An 18,964-nucleotide genomic window follows, 5' to 3' on the forward strand; every position below is an offset into this window, starting at 1 on the left:
ATTAACTGTAATTTAACAGTAAATTAGCTGCAATGTGCAAAGGTAAACTGAATGGAAAATGTAATGTGGGTCAACAGTAATTTAACAGCAGTTTAACAGCAGAGTACTGATGGAGATGTCCAAAAGTCAGTGATTTACAGTAATTTAAATGTAAGTTAGCAGTAGTGGCAGTAGATTGTGTTGAAAAAAGTTTAAAGAATTGTTCAACTTAAGCAGAAAGGGGAGGAATTGTATATCTGGGTGGCTACAGGAAGGAATGACCTCCTATTGGGTTCAGTTGAGTCCTTAGTTATTCTAAATCTCTGGCTGAACATACTCCCCTGGCTAACCACAACACTGTGTAGAGGGTGGGAGACATGGTCCATGATGGAGAGGAGTTTTGACAACATCCTCCTCTCCACAACTACATGCAGAGGGTCCAGCTCCACACTCAGGACTGAGCTGGCCTTCTGAATCAGTTTGTTGAGTCTTGGCCACCCTCAGGCTGCTGCCCCAGCAGACCACAGCGTAGAAAATGGTGCTGGCCATCACAGACTCATAAAACATCCACAGCATGGTGCCACAGATGTTCAAGGAATAGAGCCTCCGCAGGAAAAAGAGCCGACTCTGGCCCTTCCTGTTGAGAGTATGAACAGGAGGAATGATTTCAGCAAAAAAACCAGTGTTGATATGGGAAGCTGACAGTTGTTTTATGACTTTTTGTGTCTTGTGAACCTATCCATGAGTTGTTGCTATTCATTAGTATTTGTCTGAAACTCTTAGAAAATACACTGTTAGGAACTAAAAATAACAAAAACAAAAGTTCTTTGATTAAATGATGAAAATAAATTATTGTCTTGGATGCAACAATTATCCAGTAATCTCCAAATTTTAAAGTGGAGCTATTTCAAGAGCGCTGACTATTCAATTAGTAAGGCTACATGAAACAGCCACAAAGAAAATAAAAACATGTTTGTGGCTTTTCTTTGACTGCATCCTGGTGGTGCATTACTCCACGAGTGATTCTTGAGCCTATAAACTCAACCAGTAAATTATTAAACACTAGGTGATAAAATGTGAATAGTGTTGCCTGGGTGGCCATTACACTATTTTCCAGTGTTATACCCCCATATAGGTCAACAGACAGCAGTCAGTACCATTTATTTTGGAAAGAGTACCAATACAAAGGCTGCTAAATCTATCAATGACCTTTTCACAAATACATCCGTCCCTTAAGTCGCATTATATGTGCAGCACACTCTGTTTTTATTTACCATACGTGACAGCATAATGCAATTCCGTCTTCATACGATTTATAGACTTGACCCATAATAAACCAACAAAATATGAATTGGTTTATTTAATGTTATCTGAGTAGTAGCAATCTAACAGTACAGGAGATCACAAACATTATTTGTATAGCTACAGTAAGGATAAAGGGTTTATTTTTCCCCATTATTTGTAATTCTAATAAATGGGCATTACTGTTGAAACTGTGGTAATTCACTAGAGTGCAAGAGATGTAACTAGACTGTTTATATCTTATTTGAGGTTCATCGGGTGTTTGGATAGTTATCCAGAAAACCACAGATATTTTATGCATCGCTGTCAACTGACAAGATTGTTACATTTAAGAAAGCAGTAGATGGTTTTAAACTTAATGACTAGCCATTGAGGCACGAGTTGGCAAAAACCCAAGACCCAAGCTGCAAGATAGGCACTATTTTCTCAGTTCAGTGCTGACTGATGGTGACGTCTGTTGTTAAGTCATTACACTTAACAAAACGTGCTGTCATATTGTTAAAAAAAAGTGATTTAGCAGGTCAACTTAGTAATGTAGCTTACTGTATGCCCATAGTGTTCTAGCAGAAAAATCTATATTGCAAACATGAAACCCTATCTTGATGGCTGACATGATGTGCAAAATGTTCATGGTAACTCTGTGTTGGATTAAATCAAAGTGGCTCATTTGGCTGAACAAAAATAATCCAAGAAAAGTATTGCTACTAAGTTTAGGTAAAATATTTAAGTGTGCCAGCTAATAATGCTTGTGTCAGTGTAAATGCATTTTTTTTATTTAGTTTTTTACTGGTGAGGAGTGGCTGGAAATGAAGTAGCATAGCAACTGATTATTCAATACATCTCTAATGAATGAGCTGTCCAGGGTCACTTACATGGTAATTTATTCAGCTACTGACAATAAATAAATATCTGCCACTGTGTCCCTTCTTGTTCTCTTGTGTCACAGGAGAATGCAGCTGCCATGAGGGTTATTCCCCTGATCCCGTCCATAAACACCTCTGTGTTCGCAGCGACTGGGGTCGCAATGAAGGGTAAGAAGTCCTGTCTGCTCTTTCCACTCATATCTACAAACTCACTGGTACTTAATTGACCTTACAGGGCGGTTTCACAGTCCCTACTCCCAACTGCATTAGCACACAATATTAACTTTACATTTAATAAAGGTGAATTGTTCACTGTGATGGATTAGCTGTCTGAGGCAAGTTTCAAGTCTTTTGAAGTTGATCTTGAGAGTATAAAAATGAATCCCTATGGGGTAGAAAATCTAAAAACTTACTGTATGCTTTCAGAAATGGTCACCTGTAATGTAATATCTATGCAATTTGTAGTTAATGAGTTAAAACATGCAAATGTACCTGTACGGTTCTTTAACTTGAGAAAGTAGAGTAAGAAGTAAGAAGGCAGGAGGGGAGGTAATGAAACAAAACAGCAGTGGGAGGCCAAATAGTGAACGACTGAGAGTGAAAGAGACAGATAGAGAACACAAAAAAGAGAGAAAGCAAATTGTGGAAATTGACATGATATGGAGAGAAAAGTCAAATGAGCCATCTACCTGACTCTGACCTTGTTTGACAGTTAGCTGGCTTGCCCAATCATTGGTTCATTAAAAAAGGGCCCACATTGTTATTCAACCCCACCTGTCATCCGCTGGATTCAGTCCAGTCACAGATCAAATTCCCATTCACTGTTTTGTAGGAGTGGTGTCTGACAGAAGGAGATCTTATCCATATGAAAATAGATCTCATTGATGTTAGTAATGACTCTGTGTTTCTTTTATGTTTAGTATATACTATTATATAGACCATGTGGAGTATTTAAAATGCACAACTGCAACATCATTATGGTTATATGCATGAATAAAATCAAGATAATCCTGTCTCCTACAGATTACATAAATAAAATTTAATGTAATTGTAATTATGACCGTTGTAAATCATTGTTTTCATATTTTCATGTTCTATATTTCTCTCTTTGTTCTGGTGTTCCCTCTTCTGTATCCTCTGCTAAGTCCTTGGCCATATGCTAACTTGGAGAAAGGCTATGACCTAGTTACGGGAGAGCAGGCCCCAGAGAGGATCTTCAGGTGAGTCCTTCACTTCTGGTACATCTCCTGAGTTCATGACTTCTGCTGGCCATCTGTGACTCTGTGGACACACAATGGGATGATGGTGCTGTTCTCGGCATGTGTATGTGTGTGTGCATGTGTGTGATGGAGCATACAGATGAGCGGCTTGCAGTTTCACATAAACACACTTGGATGGACACACACGTACAACTCTTGCAGGGATGAAGTTTTACCCATGGGCTCTTGCGTGGAGAAATAGCCCAAGGGGCAGCCCTGGAAGGACTCCTTTCAAATGCTTTTACTGCCATTTTTGTTACACTTCTCAATCTTGATGGGATCATTGTGTCAGACATTTTTCAAGAAGTGCAAGGCTCAAAGGACCCATTCAGTTTCTCCCAGCTGTGCTTTATAAAAGGTTTCATTGTCCTATTTTTATGTTATTTTAAATGTGTATTTTATGTTGCTGGAGTTTTTCTTCTTGTCCCTTATTGTCCCCTGTGCTAGATCAAATCGACCTAGTGCATTATACATACTTTCAGACAAAGTTTTTTTGTTTGTTTTTTAAACAAACCAAATACTCATGAGGGTATACCTTTACAAAACATATCACCTAGTTTCTTAGCCACTTATTACCTAGCTGAAGATCCCCTCCAGACTCAGCTTTGAATAATAATTTGTGTCTGATATGATATGTATATTTTATATATCTACTACTTCTCTGTCATTGTCTTGTCTTTTCTCTGTAATTGAAAAATTCAAAATCTATGAATATGCAAATATTTCTCATTTCAAAAATTGAACTGTTGGACACAAGATGTCTCCTACTTCACTGAAAAGTTAATTCTCAGTGTATGTGCCCTGACGTCTTTAAGTTTCCACATCACACTTGTGTAAGTTGCATACCGGACCACAGTTGGCTCCAAACTAGTTGTGATGTCACAAATCATGCTTGTAAGTACACGCCTTAAATTCCGATTTAAGGTGAACACAGAGAAACTTTCCCTATTCAGGAGATGAAGGTGAAAATAGCCTTCTAGTGTCAAACTCTGCACATACATCATTCTGCATAGTGAAGCTCCAGCATCACAGTCAAGTCATTTAAGCAAAACACATTTTTTAGGGGACTTTTGTACTATTGTTATGTGCCATAATATGGATTCGATCTACAGTATGTGGAATTTAGGCCATGGGCCATTTAGGACTGTTGGCCATGCTTATTAATTAATAAATTCACAAGGCTTTTCATGAAAATTTTGTAAAAAATAAAAAGAAAAAAAGAAGAAGAAGCAAAAGAAGCACTTTGACTGTATGTATAGTACAGTGTATTTAATAATTTAAATTTGGTTTCATTTTTTAAATAAACAATGATGATGATGACAGTGATGACGATGATGATGATAAATAATAAGTATTTTAAGCCACATATACTGGATATGTAGTGCAAATGGCAGTTTTCTCAAAGCCAGCAACTGCAAAAAAAAAGAAAGAAAAAAATTCATTCAGTTTTATTTAGCTGTGTAAATAAAGTGAGCTAAAAGATAGGCTGTAGTTTTGTGAAATCTGTTTGGATTTTATGCTCACAGCCGATCCAGTATGTAGGCAGGAAGAGTTCTTTGTCACAGTAATCTTGCCTCTCTTCTTACTGACCCTGCAGAGTTAGCTCCTCAGTGTGGGTCCACTCTAACAAACAAGGGACAAAATCCACAATCTTTGTTCTTCACATAAATACATTCAGGTTTTCTTTGCCTGTTAAAAACCACTATGTTGGAGATTGGACTTGGACGGTGCTGGCATCCACACACACAAAAGCAGAAACCAAATCCGCTGCTTGGTACTGTAGAAGCACTGTGTCGAGTTTGTGAAAGAGGAAATACGAAAGGACAACTTTATACACATACACACTTACAGAGCATGGATACATTCAGCCACATACACACTGACACTGATAGCAGCCAAAATGAGTAAAGATGCAGCAGCCAAGTGGAAACCCTCACCGGTTTCCCTTTGGAAGGTTTCAATATCTGTGGTGTAAAGGGGAGGATAGGAGAAAAGACTGCATTGCTCCTCAGCTGGACAGTGTTAGAGTCAGTCATATGATGGTGAAAAGAGCAGCTTAATCGGAACAGGGATTTGGTTTCACAGATAGGGAGCTTAGCAGGAAACCAGCTCTGCTTTTTCTTGATGCTAGGAACAGTGAGAAAAAAGCATAAAAGGATGAAAACAAATTTGGTTTGAATTGTCAGATAGTGAGGGTAGGTCAGAATTATTCAGATTCTCTGATTCTAGCCAATATACTGATTCTATCAGCATTTTGTAAATACCAAAGGTTTTTAATGTTGAGGTTTGGCAGTCCAGAAACCAGGGTGTGCAATCAATGTGTGTAATCATACAAAGGGATGCTTGACAGATTAGCAATATTTAACAGTGTAAAAAAAAGTCTTTTGTGACTTTAATGTGTCAAATGAGAGAGTTTGATTAATTACATTGCCAAGATTTTTGACAAGCAGATTCAAGCTTAGTTTCTAGGTTTAAAAGAACTTTGTTTTTTTGTGGCCCACCTGCTCAGATCTACTAAAAACACGCAATGCCAAGCACAGGTGTGCTCTATGCTATTTGTGAGGCCTTACCAGGTGCCTTTATTCCCAAGTGGCAAGTCTAAACCTCCTGCAGGGTGTCCTCCTGAGGATATTAATCTTCACTCAGGAGAAACATTTCTGGCAAAAACAAATTATTTTACACCATCTTGAACAATAGGCATTAGCATACATGACACACACACAAAGCACTGGGGTGCAGCACACATTGCTTTTAAAGGGAAGGAAAATAGGTTTTAAAAAAGTAATAAAAAAGCCATGCCACCACAGCTACTTCTAATTTCTCCAAATCCAATTCTGTTTCCAACTGTGTTTGCTGCTGCCACACAAGATTGACATCATACACTGGCAATTATTTAGTAGTACACTCTATATACATTTATACAGTATGCCAGCAGTAAAAAATAAATCTTGCTGTCTTTCTGTCAGGGCCTCACTACCCATTTTCTGACTCTTTAAAGCCATATTAATGCATATTGTACTATATGTGCTTGTGTGTCATAACAAAATGTGATAATGTGACAGTAGTTTGACTGACGTTTATGTCTTGTGGTTGTGCCAACACAGATCATTCTACAGTCTGGGCCAAGGGTTGTGGCTGCCAGTCAGCAAGAGCTTTGTGGTGCCACCAGTGGAACTGTCAATCAATCCCATTGCCAGCTGTAAGACAGACGTGCTGGTTACAGAAGATCCAGGGGAGGTCAGGTCAGTCTGACTCAGCTCAGAGTGCCATACTTCTGTTGAAAGTGGAACTTTGTGAAACAGTCTCTTAGCTGTCTGGTCCATATAAGCATATAGTCTCATACATACATACATACATAGGCTCATGGCTGCCTTCTTACCATCGTTTATGTCAGTATAATTGGCTTTAGTCACTATGCGTCTTTAGTTTATTATAATTGGCTTTAGTCATCATGCTACATAATGCTCCTTGACCCCTCTTGTAAGCAACTGTAATTTGCTTTATTTGACATAAAAGTACAACTAAGCATTAAAAATGATCTTATTGTATGTACATTAAAAAAAGTTTAAGCTTATTACTCAAAAAGAATCACAAACAGAAAATATAAAAGTGCTTTAAAAAAACTAAACCAAAGTTAAACAGTTCAAATTAAATAATAAAAAATAGCCATCAAGCATTTAATCAGGTCATTAAATCCTCAGAAGGTCTCAGGTTTAATGGACTAAAGTGACTAAGAGCAAAGCAGCATTACAAACACTTAACCTTGGGCTATGCACACAGGGATTTGAAAAACAAATTCAAGCAGGAAAGTAGTCAACAAGGTTATGGATTTGGCAATCCCACAGTGCAAAACAAAATATTGGCAACATAAAGCCTATGTTTTTTTTTCATCTAACCAGCCAATGGGCGCTGGCATGCATCAATGCAGCTGAACATCACAAAACATGTCAGAGCATTAGTTACACATTAAAACAATCAGAGATCTTTGGAATTCAACTGACATCAGCCTGGGCATTGATATTTAATTTGTAAACCAAATTGTCTGCCTTTGTGGCATAAAATGTAGCACTTGTCACATTATCTAAAGGAAAGAATAACAATGCGATACATGAGTCTAATGCATGCCAATGAATCACTATATCACCAATAGCACATTTCTTTACACTGAAGTACCCTAAAGATGACAAATGCTTATATACAGACTATATTAATAAAAAATGCAGAAAGTGTGCCACATAAAAGTATATGATAAATTTAGCACACAAACTAAGTTTTGTCTGTTTTTTAGTTTAGTGCTGTAAACAAAGATGTGTTTACCCAAAAATGATTGATATGCCAGAAAAGATACATATACATATACATATAATGTTACTTTTTGTTTTCTGCACCAAACAGCATTTTCCACTCAAAGCCACCACTAAAAATACTGTATTTCTTATCCCTTCCCATGCCATGGTAATGTTTACATTGTAAGTGGGATTTTTAATGTCTATATAAATTTGAAATGGACATCTCATTTTCAGAATTCAGTGTTATGTTGCTGTTAGACCTGTCAGAGGTCCAGAGTCCCTGTTGTAGTATATCTTATCTAACACTTGTTTGCCCTTTTTGTGTGGAAAAGTGCTATATAAATATTATTATCTATTCTATTATTATTATTATTATTATTATTATTATTATTATTATTATTATTATTATTATTATTATTATTATTATTGTTGTTGTTGTTGTTTTTTGTTAGTTTGTTTTATATCATATAACTTTACATAGCTTTAGTATGAACACGCAGGTTTTCATTTCTCTGTCCATTCATTCCTCTTTCACTTCTCTGTTCTCTTCATCCTTCCTTCCTTTTTCATTGCAATCTCTCAGAACAATAGCTTGCTATTCACATTAGCAATAACCCTCTCACATCAGTAGGTGTGTTTCCATCCTCCGTTTTTATGCACATTTCCAATTTGCATATAAAAGAAGTTGGAAATGCATGGAAATACATGGAAAAGTTGTTTTATCAATAAAAAGTAAACGCGACAAAACAATGGAAACAGAATCTGCGAATAAATCATGATGTACATGAAACATATGACTCACTCATCACTGAAGCTTGCATTGAAGAGGTGAAAAATAATGGTAGATGAAAACATAACATCTGTGTTGAGTGATGAGGGGACTGTAACATTCCTTAAATTGATATATGAAACAAACATAAATGCCATATTTTCATTATGTTTCTTTACATTGTTTTTCACCATTTGAGGTAACACATTATCCTGTACTTCAGTATGACGTCTATATATTGAAACTAGGAAAGAGTGCCACTTCACTGAAAATCTATTTGAATGTATAAAAACACATTTGTGCAGCAAATGCTCACCCAACCTGACTGGTAGATTCATCAGACTCTTCTATGCTCTCAACACTCTTAGGTGTTTTTCATACCAAATATTCAATAAGCTAAGCAATCATAATCAAATTCAGCAATCACAGAATACTTAAGTTTTATGCCGAATGTGCATCATATAAAGTGTTGCAGCAATTTTTATCCATTACTGCAAAAATTCAAACTCTACATTGGCTTTCTAAAATTGCCTCAGGCGCACAGAATTCCCAAGACAGCTGTAGACATCTGCTTATTCTGACGTAAATGGGATTACAGTAGGCTGCTCTATTAATTAGCCAAGGTATGTCATTTACTTTGAAAATGGGTTGTGATCAGTGATGGTGAGCTAAACAATTAGGACACATTTTAGAGCAACAAAACTTTAGAGCCATGTATCTGCCACATGTTGATCTGATCAAATTTTGAAAATTAAGATTGAAATCATGAAGGATTACAGTCTCTACATTTAGCTAGGAGCAGAAGCAATTATGTCAAAGCAATTATTTCTTTTGTGCATATTCTTTCTCTCAAATGTCACTTAAGTGCCACCGTTGTGCCACTGCATGATGAATAGACCTTGCTGGGTTACATCACAACTGCAGGTGCAAATTGAGCACTTCAGCGGAGAGCAAGAACTTAGCTTTTGTTTAGTTTGCAGCAGAGGAACTCAATTTAGGTTACAGCAAGGTAAAGCTATTCGTCAGTGGAAGGATGTGCCTTCATGGAAGTTGTCACTTTATGAAATTAAACCGTCTTTTTAAAGCTGCATCACTGTAGGAGCTCCATTTAGAGACAACCATTTATTTCCTAGAGTATTGTTCATTTCAAGTAAGGCATTTTATGGCACCATGCATGTACGCATGTATTTTTGCTCATTGTAATAAATAGGAAAAAGCCATATATTCATTGTAGACTTGTCTGTCAATGTGAGTTGAACTGCTGAAGGATTAATCAGTCTTAAACAGCATCACACCAGGTAATAAAAAATAACTTTGAAAACATGACAGATTAAAAGCCCACTTCAGGTGGAATACTAAGTTAATGTTCTGTATTTGGTTAATGATTAGTTCCTGTAACATAGGAGGATCTGTCAGATTGTCATGAATAATGCAGACAACTCATTATCCAAAGCATTTTTGTGGAACACGGTCCCATGGGAGCTTATGGAGTTTCTGGCTGATGCTCTTTCCCAAAGTGTTTATACAGGCATTGATGTAGTCAGTCAGTCATGATAGAAATGTTGATGTGGGATGTGGTGAAATGCACTGTACCTCTGGCTTGTAAAAGGATGCACCCCCATTTCACTTGCCCCTCGGCTCTCTTGCAAAATCCAATGAAATATATTCTACTGTCTATGAAAAACAGTGAGTGAGTGAGTGAGTGTCAAGGTAAGTGTCAGCTTAACCAAGCTCATCTTTTAACTGAAGATATCCTGTCCCTTGATGTCAACATTCACTGGTCTCACTGATTATGCTTGAATGAACCTGTGAAATAAGCTTGTTTTAAAATAACACACTCAAATACATACAAAAAACACATTTTCCACCTTCCCGTAGTTATGTATGGCCATGCTGATAAGTTCAGTTATATTTGCCCATGTTTTGAGGTTTTCACCACTGAGATTTGTGCCTCTACCTCAGTGGAGTTGGATTGATTTTATGTTTATTATTATTTTTTTGTCTTTATAGCACTGAAAAAATACTTTTGGTTAGTCCAGGGATAGATCCACAGACTTTGCTTTTAGAGATTTTCAGTGAGAACTATTTTCTACTGGAATTTTTTTTTCCTGTATTCATTGAATTATGTCAAAAATTCATTCAAATTAGTTTCTTAGGGTTGCGAAAATTAGGACAGAAGGAGCAGTGTTGCCTCAGATAAGCAGTCAAGGCGACCTAGACCACAGGTAATCATGTTTTTTTTTTTTTTGTTTGTTTTTTTTTTCAGGTTAATCTTTCATTCCTTGAAAGAAAACAAATCATAGTTTAGGATACAGCATAGGATACAGCCTGTTGTGGGAAGGTTTGGCGTATCCATCCTGATTTCCTTAACCAACACATGCAAATTTTAGTGCCCTGCTCCACAGGGATGAGCGTGCAGAGTTTATTAGAAGGTAAGGCCTGTGTGAAATAAAGTGCTTTGCTAAATACACTCTGACTATACCTGCGTAGTCCCTGACATTTGAAACCAGACTCTGAAGAGGAACATTCAGTGAATGTCCATACTGTCCTGTAAGGTGTGTTTAAATACAGAGATATAAAAAGGATAAACTGAGTCATGATAATAAAAGCAGAGCATCTGATTTTGTGGTGTTCAGCTTTTAGCTCTGGTTTATTATTGCTTGTATGAAAGGGATTATTTAAGAATTGAGACATCTAATACATTCTATACATAACGCATGAGATCATGCTTCATTTATGAATCAGTGAATTGATAGTCATAAATGATTTGTCTCTGTGCATTTCCTTGAGTGGTGAATGCAAAATCATAAACTCACACAGATTACCTGATATTGGTGAATGCACCAACAGCCTAGCCTCCAGGAAAGGGACTGTAGAGACAGTACTTTTTGTTCAAAGTAAACATTCACACACTTTATAAGGTTTCATTTAACAGCCGAAACCTGCTACAGACTCATATCATGATGTCATATTGTTTTGCTGTGTTTAATGTTTGGTATGGATCAATAACTGTGTCAGTGTTGGTATTCAGACTGAGCCTTTTTTGTTGTATCGGTGATGCAGAGAAACAAGGAGCCACTGTATATGCTGCCTCCAAGCCATTATTATAATTCATAAGATCATAGCTTACCTTGCACTGTGCTATACAAAAAACGTGTTTGTGGTTGTTTTTACAACTGTAAAGTAGAGAGGGAGCTGAGCTTTGTTTAAATCTGTGTATGTTCAGTCTTTTCTCAAACAGTTATTCAATGAATCGTCATATGAATGAGTTCTCTGACTCCCACTAGCTATGATTAAAATTTAATCATATCTAATATTAGCCTTGTATTTCTGCTGCTTATTGTTGAACTAAAGCCAATGTGTCAACAAACACCTCATGAATATCACACTAATGATTTAGGCACTCTAAACTGTGCTATAACACTAGCATTTTTGTCAAAAAGGAACTGTTAATAACCCAGGGTAGACAGTGACACCTCACACTGGTGATTAATGACCTCACTTACCATGATCAAGTGAACCATCAAAATGTGCCATTGCCAATAATTCAATGCAACTGCAAGAAGTTGACATCAGAAACAAATTAAGTACATAAATCTACCTCCCCTTACTCTAAGCCTCCATTGAAACATGTTTTACAACTCTACATTCAAAGCAAAAATCTGTGTATCAATCTTTATTTTATCACTTAGTTTTACCTGTTTTTTTCACCTACAAGATTTTTCCTCAGTGATTGCAGCGAGTTTAAAGAAAATGCACTCTATTCAATGACGAAAGTGCTTGATTAGAGTCAGCATATTTGTGGAGAGCTGGAACAAGAGCATTAATCAAGTGCAGGGGCAGACCAATAACGGGCTCTGTAATCATGCTGGGGCAGCGCTCTAACTTTGGGCAGTGTCGCCTGGTCATTCATCATCTGGAAAAGCAAAAGGCAGAGAGGGAGATTAATAACAAGTACATTAGTCAGTGTTTAGATGCAACCAATGTGCTTCTGGGTCACACAACAGAGTCAGAGTGCCAAAAGAGATGATCTTGATTAGCTAATGATTTGAAAAAGAAACAGTATCAGGATTTAACTCTTTTGAATTTGGTAACAAATAATTTACAAATACTAACAGAAGAAAATATAGTTTCTCTTGGCTCCTGTTAATTAGACCATGAGATTGCTTAATATTTTTTGTGCACTATGTCATGATTTAATATACAACACAACATTTTAAGAAACTTTTCAACATCCTTACTGAGAGTTTTCCCCAGCATTTGTTTTCCCAGTTTTCCTCCCTCTGGGCTGTCTTGCAACAGGCATCTTGGAATTGATTGTTTTTTCATCTTCGACTCACTATTCCCTCTATCCAGAAGGAGAGCCAGTTAGCATGCACCTCACAGTTGAGGCAACCCATTATTTTTATCTGTCTCACCCTCCCCACCCTCTGTTTTCCTCTGAATTAAGGAGTCATTTGTCAATGCTTTGAGTGCCTGGCAGAAAGAACTGATGCACAGAATGCCATGTGTTGCCTGTCTAATTTCGAAAAATTGAGTTGCCAAATAAAAAGGAGAAGAATAAGACATGGGCAACAGAGACAGAGAATGAATGCTTTTTCATTTTTTTTCTGTAGACTTTGGTACAATAGTGGTACAATATTCCTTTGTGACTGTGTTAAGCAGGGGCTCGACCCAAAAAAACATAAGGAGGTTTTGGGGTCACTGTCCAAAAATAAAAAATAAGTACATTATATTCATATAATCAACAATTAAGCAGACTAGACACTAGATAACTGTATCACATTTGCAACCTTGCCTCTTGCCCTAGTGTGGAAGGAAAATGGACAATAAAACCCTTCAACAGTGGACCCACAAGGGTGCTTACTTGTCATTCTCCACTACCCCTAACCAGAAACACGATAGCTGCATAATGGAGCAAATGTTATACAAATTTAAGTTCCATCCTGCTTCTTCGCATTATTTTGGTCATGCACATAAAAACTCACTACACATTCCTGACACTGCCTTTTTATGGTGGTTTTAAAATCACATAATGTGCAGTAAAGTCAAAGGAACCATAACTTTGTCCCACGCTAAATTATTTGGCTTGTCTTTTGTGCACATATACAGGTAAGTATATATGCATCAATCAATAAAAAAGAATACACCATATATTTTATAGAATATGATGATTATTTTAGGGATGCTGTAAATTTTCAATTAAATTTTACATATGCTGTATACAGTAACTCCACAGTTCAACAATCATAGCTTGTTTAAAAATCCATGGTGACCGATGCTCCCTGCTGATGGCTCATGGATAATGGTGAATGTATCCCACAGTTCACCCGTTTATGAATACCCTGCCCGTTAACACAGAGTGACTTCATGCGAGGTGACACTCTGAGAGGTATTTGGTTCAGTAGATGAGGATTAGTTTGAGGATGGGCAAGTCTTTAGAGACCTACATAAAAAAACAGGTGCTGTTGAGGTTATGCTCACAAATACTAAATCTTTTGATATCAGTTTTTACTACAAGATTAAGTCAAGAAAACATACACTGAGAAATCAACCTAAGTAGGTAATGGGCCCAGTCAACAAAAATGTCTTACCACTCAGCACTTCACAGCACTCTTGATCCTTAATACCATTTAAACTTGGCCTCCTAAAATAAAGCATGATATAGAAATTGTAAAATTGATTTGGTGCTCATAATATAAAGCTGGTCCCATTTTTGACATGCTCTGTCAACATTCAAAATATACAGTGCATAAAGTTTTTTAGCTGTGCGAATCTTCCGTTATCTGGGATGCGCTGTACAACAACTTACCAGCCATTATTTCCAACGACCAAAAACAAGCGCATATGCGCAAACAACAGTAATAGTTTTTCTCTCTGCATTATGCAGCCACATGATGGTGACCCTCTCATCCACCGGGAGAAAGTCCAACTGTGCAGCAGCCAGCCGGTGATTTGTCAGTAGTCCCACAATCGTCTGGCACGTCTCACCATGGATAATCAATGAGTAGGAGAGAGTCCACCATCTATCAAGGAGTTTGGTTCCGTGGCCAAAGCTGTGCATAGAGGTGAGCCCAACTGCATTTTGTTGGTACCTCTCAACTTCACGCACCAACTCAGGCATCTTCTCCCAAAAGAAATGACATGCCATGTTGTAAGGGCCAGTGTCCTCTGCAGAGGTCCACAATTACTGAATCTGTTCCATCCCTAGCCTTTGCCAGGGATGTATTGCACTGATCTCCACTGTTTGACTAGCAGGGTCCTTGGCTCTGGAACACTGGAGCAGCTTGTTAGCCCCAAGGAGATAATCAAGTGGTCACTGTAATTTGCCTCTCTTGTGTCCATGTGTTTAAGGATTTAGACAAAGGCATTGTCCCCTCAGATATTGTGTGGGATGTGCTTTGGTAGTATCAGGGTCAGAGTCCCTGGTGTGAGCCATGCAGCTCCTATACATTTGGGAAATGTATTTCCCTTTTTGACATTAAGTCAAGCACGATGAATGTGGCTCACTCTCACAAGAGTGCACCCTGCCCCCTCTTGTTTTTGATATTCATCAAGGTACAGCTGAGGTCTTGAGACTGTCCAGTTCAGTGATGATAGGGCAGCATTTCCACTTTATTTGGATGATGTGGGCTTTCTGGTTTCAGTAGTCTATGATCTCTGATGTACAGTACATCAAAAAGTTGTGACACGTTAACACCCCCAATTTGAAGGCCCATTGGTCATGTGCCTGTACAATCCAGGAGATGTCTTTGGGTCTTATTACAGGTGTAGCATCAGCCCATGATTGGTTGAGTGGAGACATGAGGCAAAGATCTTGATTTTCCATTCAGTCTTTTTCCATACCTGAGCATTTGTTTGTCACCAAAAGACTGAGATTAAGGCTTTTACAGTTGAGATGAGGTTCTTCCACAAGATGGTCGGCCTCACTCTGCATGATAACATTAGAATATCAAAAATCAAAGAAGCCTGTGGTATTGGGCTCTTACTCCTACACCTTGAGATGGACTAGTTGAGGTGGTTCAGGCACCTACAGTATAATGGCTCCCTCAGTCTTCCTCTTGTGGAGGTGTACTACAGTGGAAGACCAGTCCTTGAAGTAGACCAATGACTTTATGTGTCAGGTTACCTGGGAACACCTAGTGATATCTCCGGGTAGAGCTGGGCATAGTTGCAATAGAAAAGGATCCTATTGTCCAGAAAAGTAATTTTAGGCCAATCCAATTTGTTTTTGTAAAGTGAGGAAAGGGATGTGTAATTATTCTAGCTTCTGACTGCTTTGATTCTGAGGCTAAGGACTGATGGTTAATGTAATGGGTCCTTGTGGCAACAATATAAATCTACAACTCTACCAACTTTCAAAGTAAATATGTGGGAAACAAACAAATATGAGTTTCTTAGCTGTTATTCTCATTTTATGTATTTGGAGAGTTCAGCTCATACATCCTGTGGCTAACCTAGAAATGCTTACCCAAGAAGGCTGAATAAATATAATTAAATACATGGAGACATCCTTCATCTACTGTGGCTGTTTGATTGAAGGGTTAGTTCCCCACCCTGTTTACAAATATTGTTTATTTGGCCATAAGGAAGACATGTGCAGTACCAGTCAAAAGTCTGGACACACCTTCCTATTCACTTGAATAAGAAAGTGTACCCAAACTTTTGTCTGGTACTGTATCTTCCAAAATGCTTGGCTACAGCAGAGCTTTTTGTGTGGCCAGCAAAACAGTAATGTGTTATTTATTGCCAAAAGAGTGTGTTTGGAGGGTTGCATTAGTGCATTAATCATGTGTACTGGGAGTGCACTGGGTGGTACTGGGTGACATCAATACTAATGCATAATGCATGTGCCATGACCACATCAACAATTTCTATTAGGGAACATAAAACTGTTTTAATCTACTGCAAGCAGAAAGTGACAATTTAATTATCTGTAAATGTTTTAATATCTTTAATCACATTCTCCAATCAAATAGTATTATTTAAACAAAGGGTTTGTAATCTAAAATTGTGCAAATATTGTAGTTTGTTGATATTTCATCCTCTTGTGATCAACAGACTAAAACCATTTCAAAAAGCAATTCCTGTCATTCATAACCAGATTTGAATGGATGCACACACAAGATGGATCATATGCATAGTTAATTAGGTGGTCATTAATAACACAAAGCCCAAATGTTTGATGTCTCATAGCAGCTTTTGTTCCCCCTTGCAAATGACACTAACTGGGGACTCAAACTCCTGACTTCATCAAGTAAATGGAAGAATATCCACATTTTGGACTGATAGGTTACTTGTCTGGACAAGTTTTTTTTTTTCTATTCAGTGTATGTAACAGTGAGGACAGTGACTGATTAGCCATCAGCACAGCACTGTGTCAGTGAAGATTTGTTTTTGCGAAGGGGACAGTCTTGATGTGCTGTCAGTGAGCCGTAATACTTCACCATTCACACAAGGAAGATGTGCCAATTATGGGCTGATGTGCCATAAATCTAACAAGAAAAAACAAATAAGCTAAAAACAGTGATGTGTTAAACAGTATTCCAAATGCTGATCACATGTAGGCAGACACTATGAAAAAACAAAACAAAACAACATTAAATGTTGTTATTAAAAAATGTTTATTTGTTATTAAAAAATGTAGGTCCACATATACTGCTTATATCAAGATATGAATTTTGAGGGTATTAATGTCAATGCTGTGCACGGAGCAGTCTTACCTTTTTGATTAATTTTAATGCTTTGCCTTTCATCTTTGCCTAAAGCCAATGACAAGGTCACAATATACAGTTCGTTTCACTAAAATATTAAAAATATTTTGCAGTGTATACTGAGTCAACAAGAGTTCACTTTGCCATCTTAGCTTACTGAGGAAATGTTGCAAGACAAAAGGCTTGCAAAGTTAGATTAATGGTTTATATTCACTTTGATGAGAGGTTATTTAGGGACATTTTAATCTAATTAGCAGCAAATCAAGATGCATATTATTGGTTCAGCCACTGTTTTCGGTGTCTTGTTTGAAATGACATTGCCTCATAAGTACACACAGACAAGTACACACAGACAAAGACACACACAAACAGTGACAGTGACAACAGATAGTGAAAATCCTCCTTGCTCAGCACGGCATATCTGTCTTGCTATCATTCATGATCTTGTTGCTGTTTGTAGAGTCAAGTCACCCTCACAACACACTGTGGTCCCTGTGGTCCCATTGCAAGAGACGGTGCTTTTCTTTCTTTGCAAAGAAAAACAAAGGGGTTGCTTACCCCTTCGTCCTCTCTGACAGCGGGCATGCAGAGCTCAGTATATGGCTGAGCATGCTGAAGTGAACATAACAGCAGCCTTGGTCAAGCTGACATTTCCCAGAAGGAAGTACAAAGATCCAGCATTTGGAATTGATAGATCCCTCCTTTGTTTATATATTTTTTTTCCAGTAGTGGCTCTAACAGTGCCATAGTGACACACACTCACACACACAGATCAATGGATCTCTAAGACTTACTGTAATTCCAATCTTAACTGAAAACATATAATTATTCTAATTATTTGCTCAACTTTTTCGTGAACATTTTTTTTTATGAATTCATTGCTGATTTCTGTGTAAAACAACAATGCATTTAATTTGTATAATTAATTATATTATTATGCTGATCTATTAAAATACACGCCCTCTATGGAGTTCTGCAAATTAAAAATATCATTATAATGCTGTCCTGTATGTCAGACACAAAATTAAATGCATAAATTAAATACATAAAGAAAATTGAATAAATTAATTGTTTTACACTTGCACTTATATCATGGGCTTTGTATTTGAGTTTGTCTGTATGCATGCAGTTGTATGTGCTTTTCCCGTTTTTGTTTTTCCTTCAACATTGCCAGCATGGGTGGGCCTCGATGCCTTGGATTAGTTCTGAGAGTTCAAGGTTATCTTTACTTTTCCACCAGGGGAAATTTGTTTTGCAGCCAGGGTTCACATAAAGACAGAATACAAAAAGACAACAGCATCGGCACATCAACACAACAAAACATAGAGCTAGAGCAAGGAAATGGAAATTCATACTAAGTACAAATGTGCAAGAGTGCAAATGTGAAAGGGAAGTGCAAGGGATGCAGCCAGGGAGCTATTTTCCTTTAAGCATATTAATAGCACCAGGGATGAAGGAGGCATGGAATCTTTTAGTCCTCCAAACAGGTGCCCTGAAACGACATCCTGAGGGCAATAGCTTAACCTCCATCTGGAGTGGATGGTCCAGGCAGTCCAATATAGCATTAGCCCTCCTGAGGACCTGCCTGTTATAAATGCCCAAGAGCTTGGTCTGACTCCTCCCTCAAATCTTACTGGCCATTTTAACAAGACTTAAAAGTCCGTTCTCATTGGACAGATTTAGGTTTCCAAATCAATACAAATACAAAAAGGTACAAACAGAATTAAAAGGTTAAAACAAATGAAACTTCTGTAAAAGATTCTTTGCTGGACTTTTTTAGAGGTAGCAT

General features: G+C 37.6%; 1 protein-coding gene across 1 annotated transcript in view; it reads left to right on the forward strand.

Moving 5' to 3' along the window:
- Positions 1-18,964, forward strand: part of LOC122968412 (astrotactin-2-like) — a 287,140-nt gene that overhangs the window by 156,311 nt on the left and 111,865 nt on the right. The window contains exons 8-10 of the mRNA XM_044333604.1: positions 2,228-2,312; positions 3,290-3,364; positions 6,508-6,645. Coding sequence (XP_044189539.1) covers positions 2,228-2,312; positions 3,290-3,364; positions 6,508-6,645 — 298 coding nt within the window. The remainder of the gene's footprint in view (positions 1-2,227; positions 2,313-3,289; positions 3,365-6,507; positions 6,646-18,964) is intronic.

The sequence above is a fragment of the Thunnus albacares genome, chromosome 18 (assembly GCF_914725855.1).
Source record: "Thunnus albacares chromosome 18, fThuAlb1.1, whole genome shotgun sequence".
Taxonomy (NCBI): Eukaryota; Metazoa; Chordata; class Actinopteri; order Scombriformes; family Scombridae; genus Thunnus; species Thunnus albacares.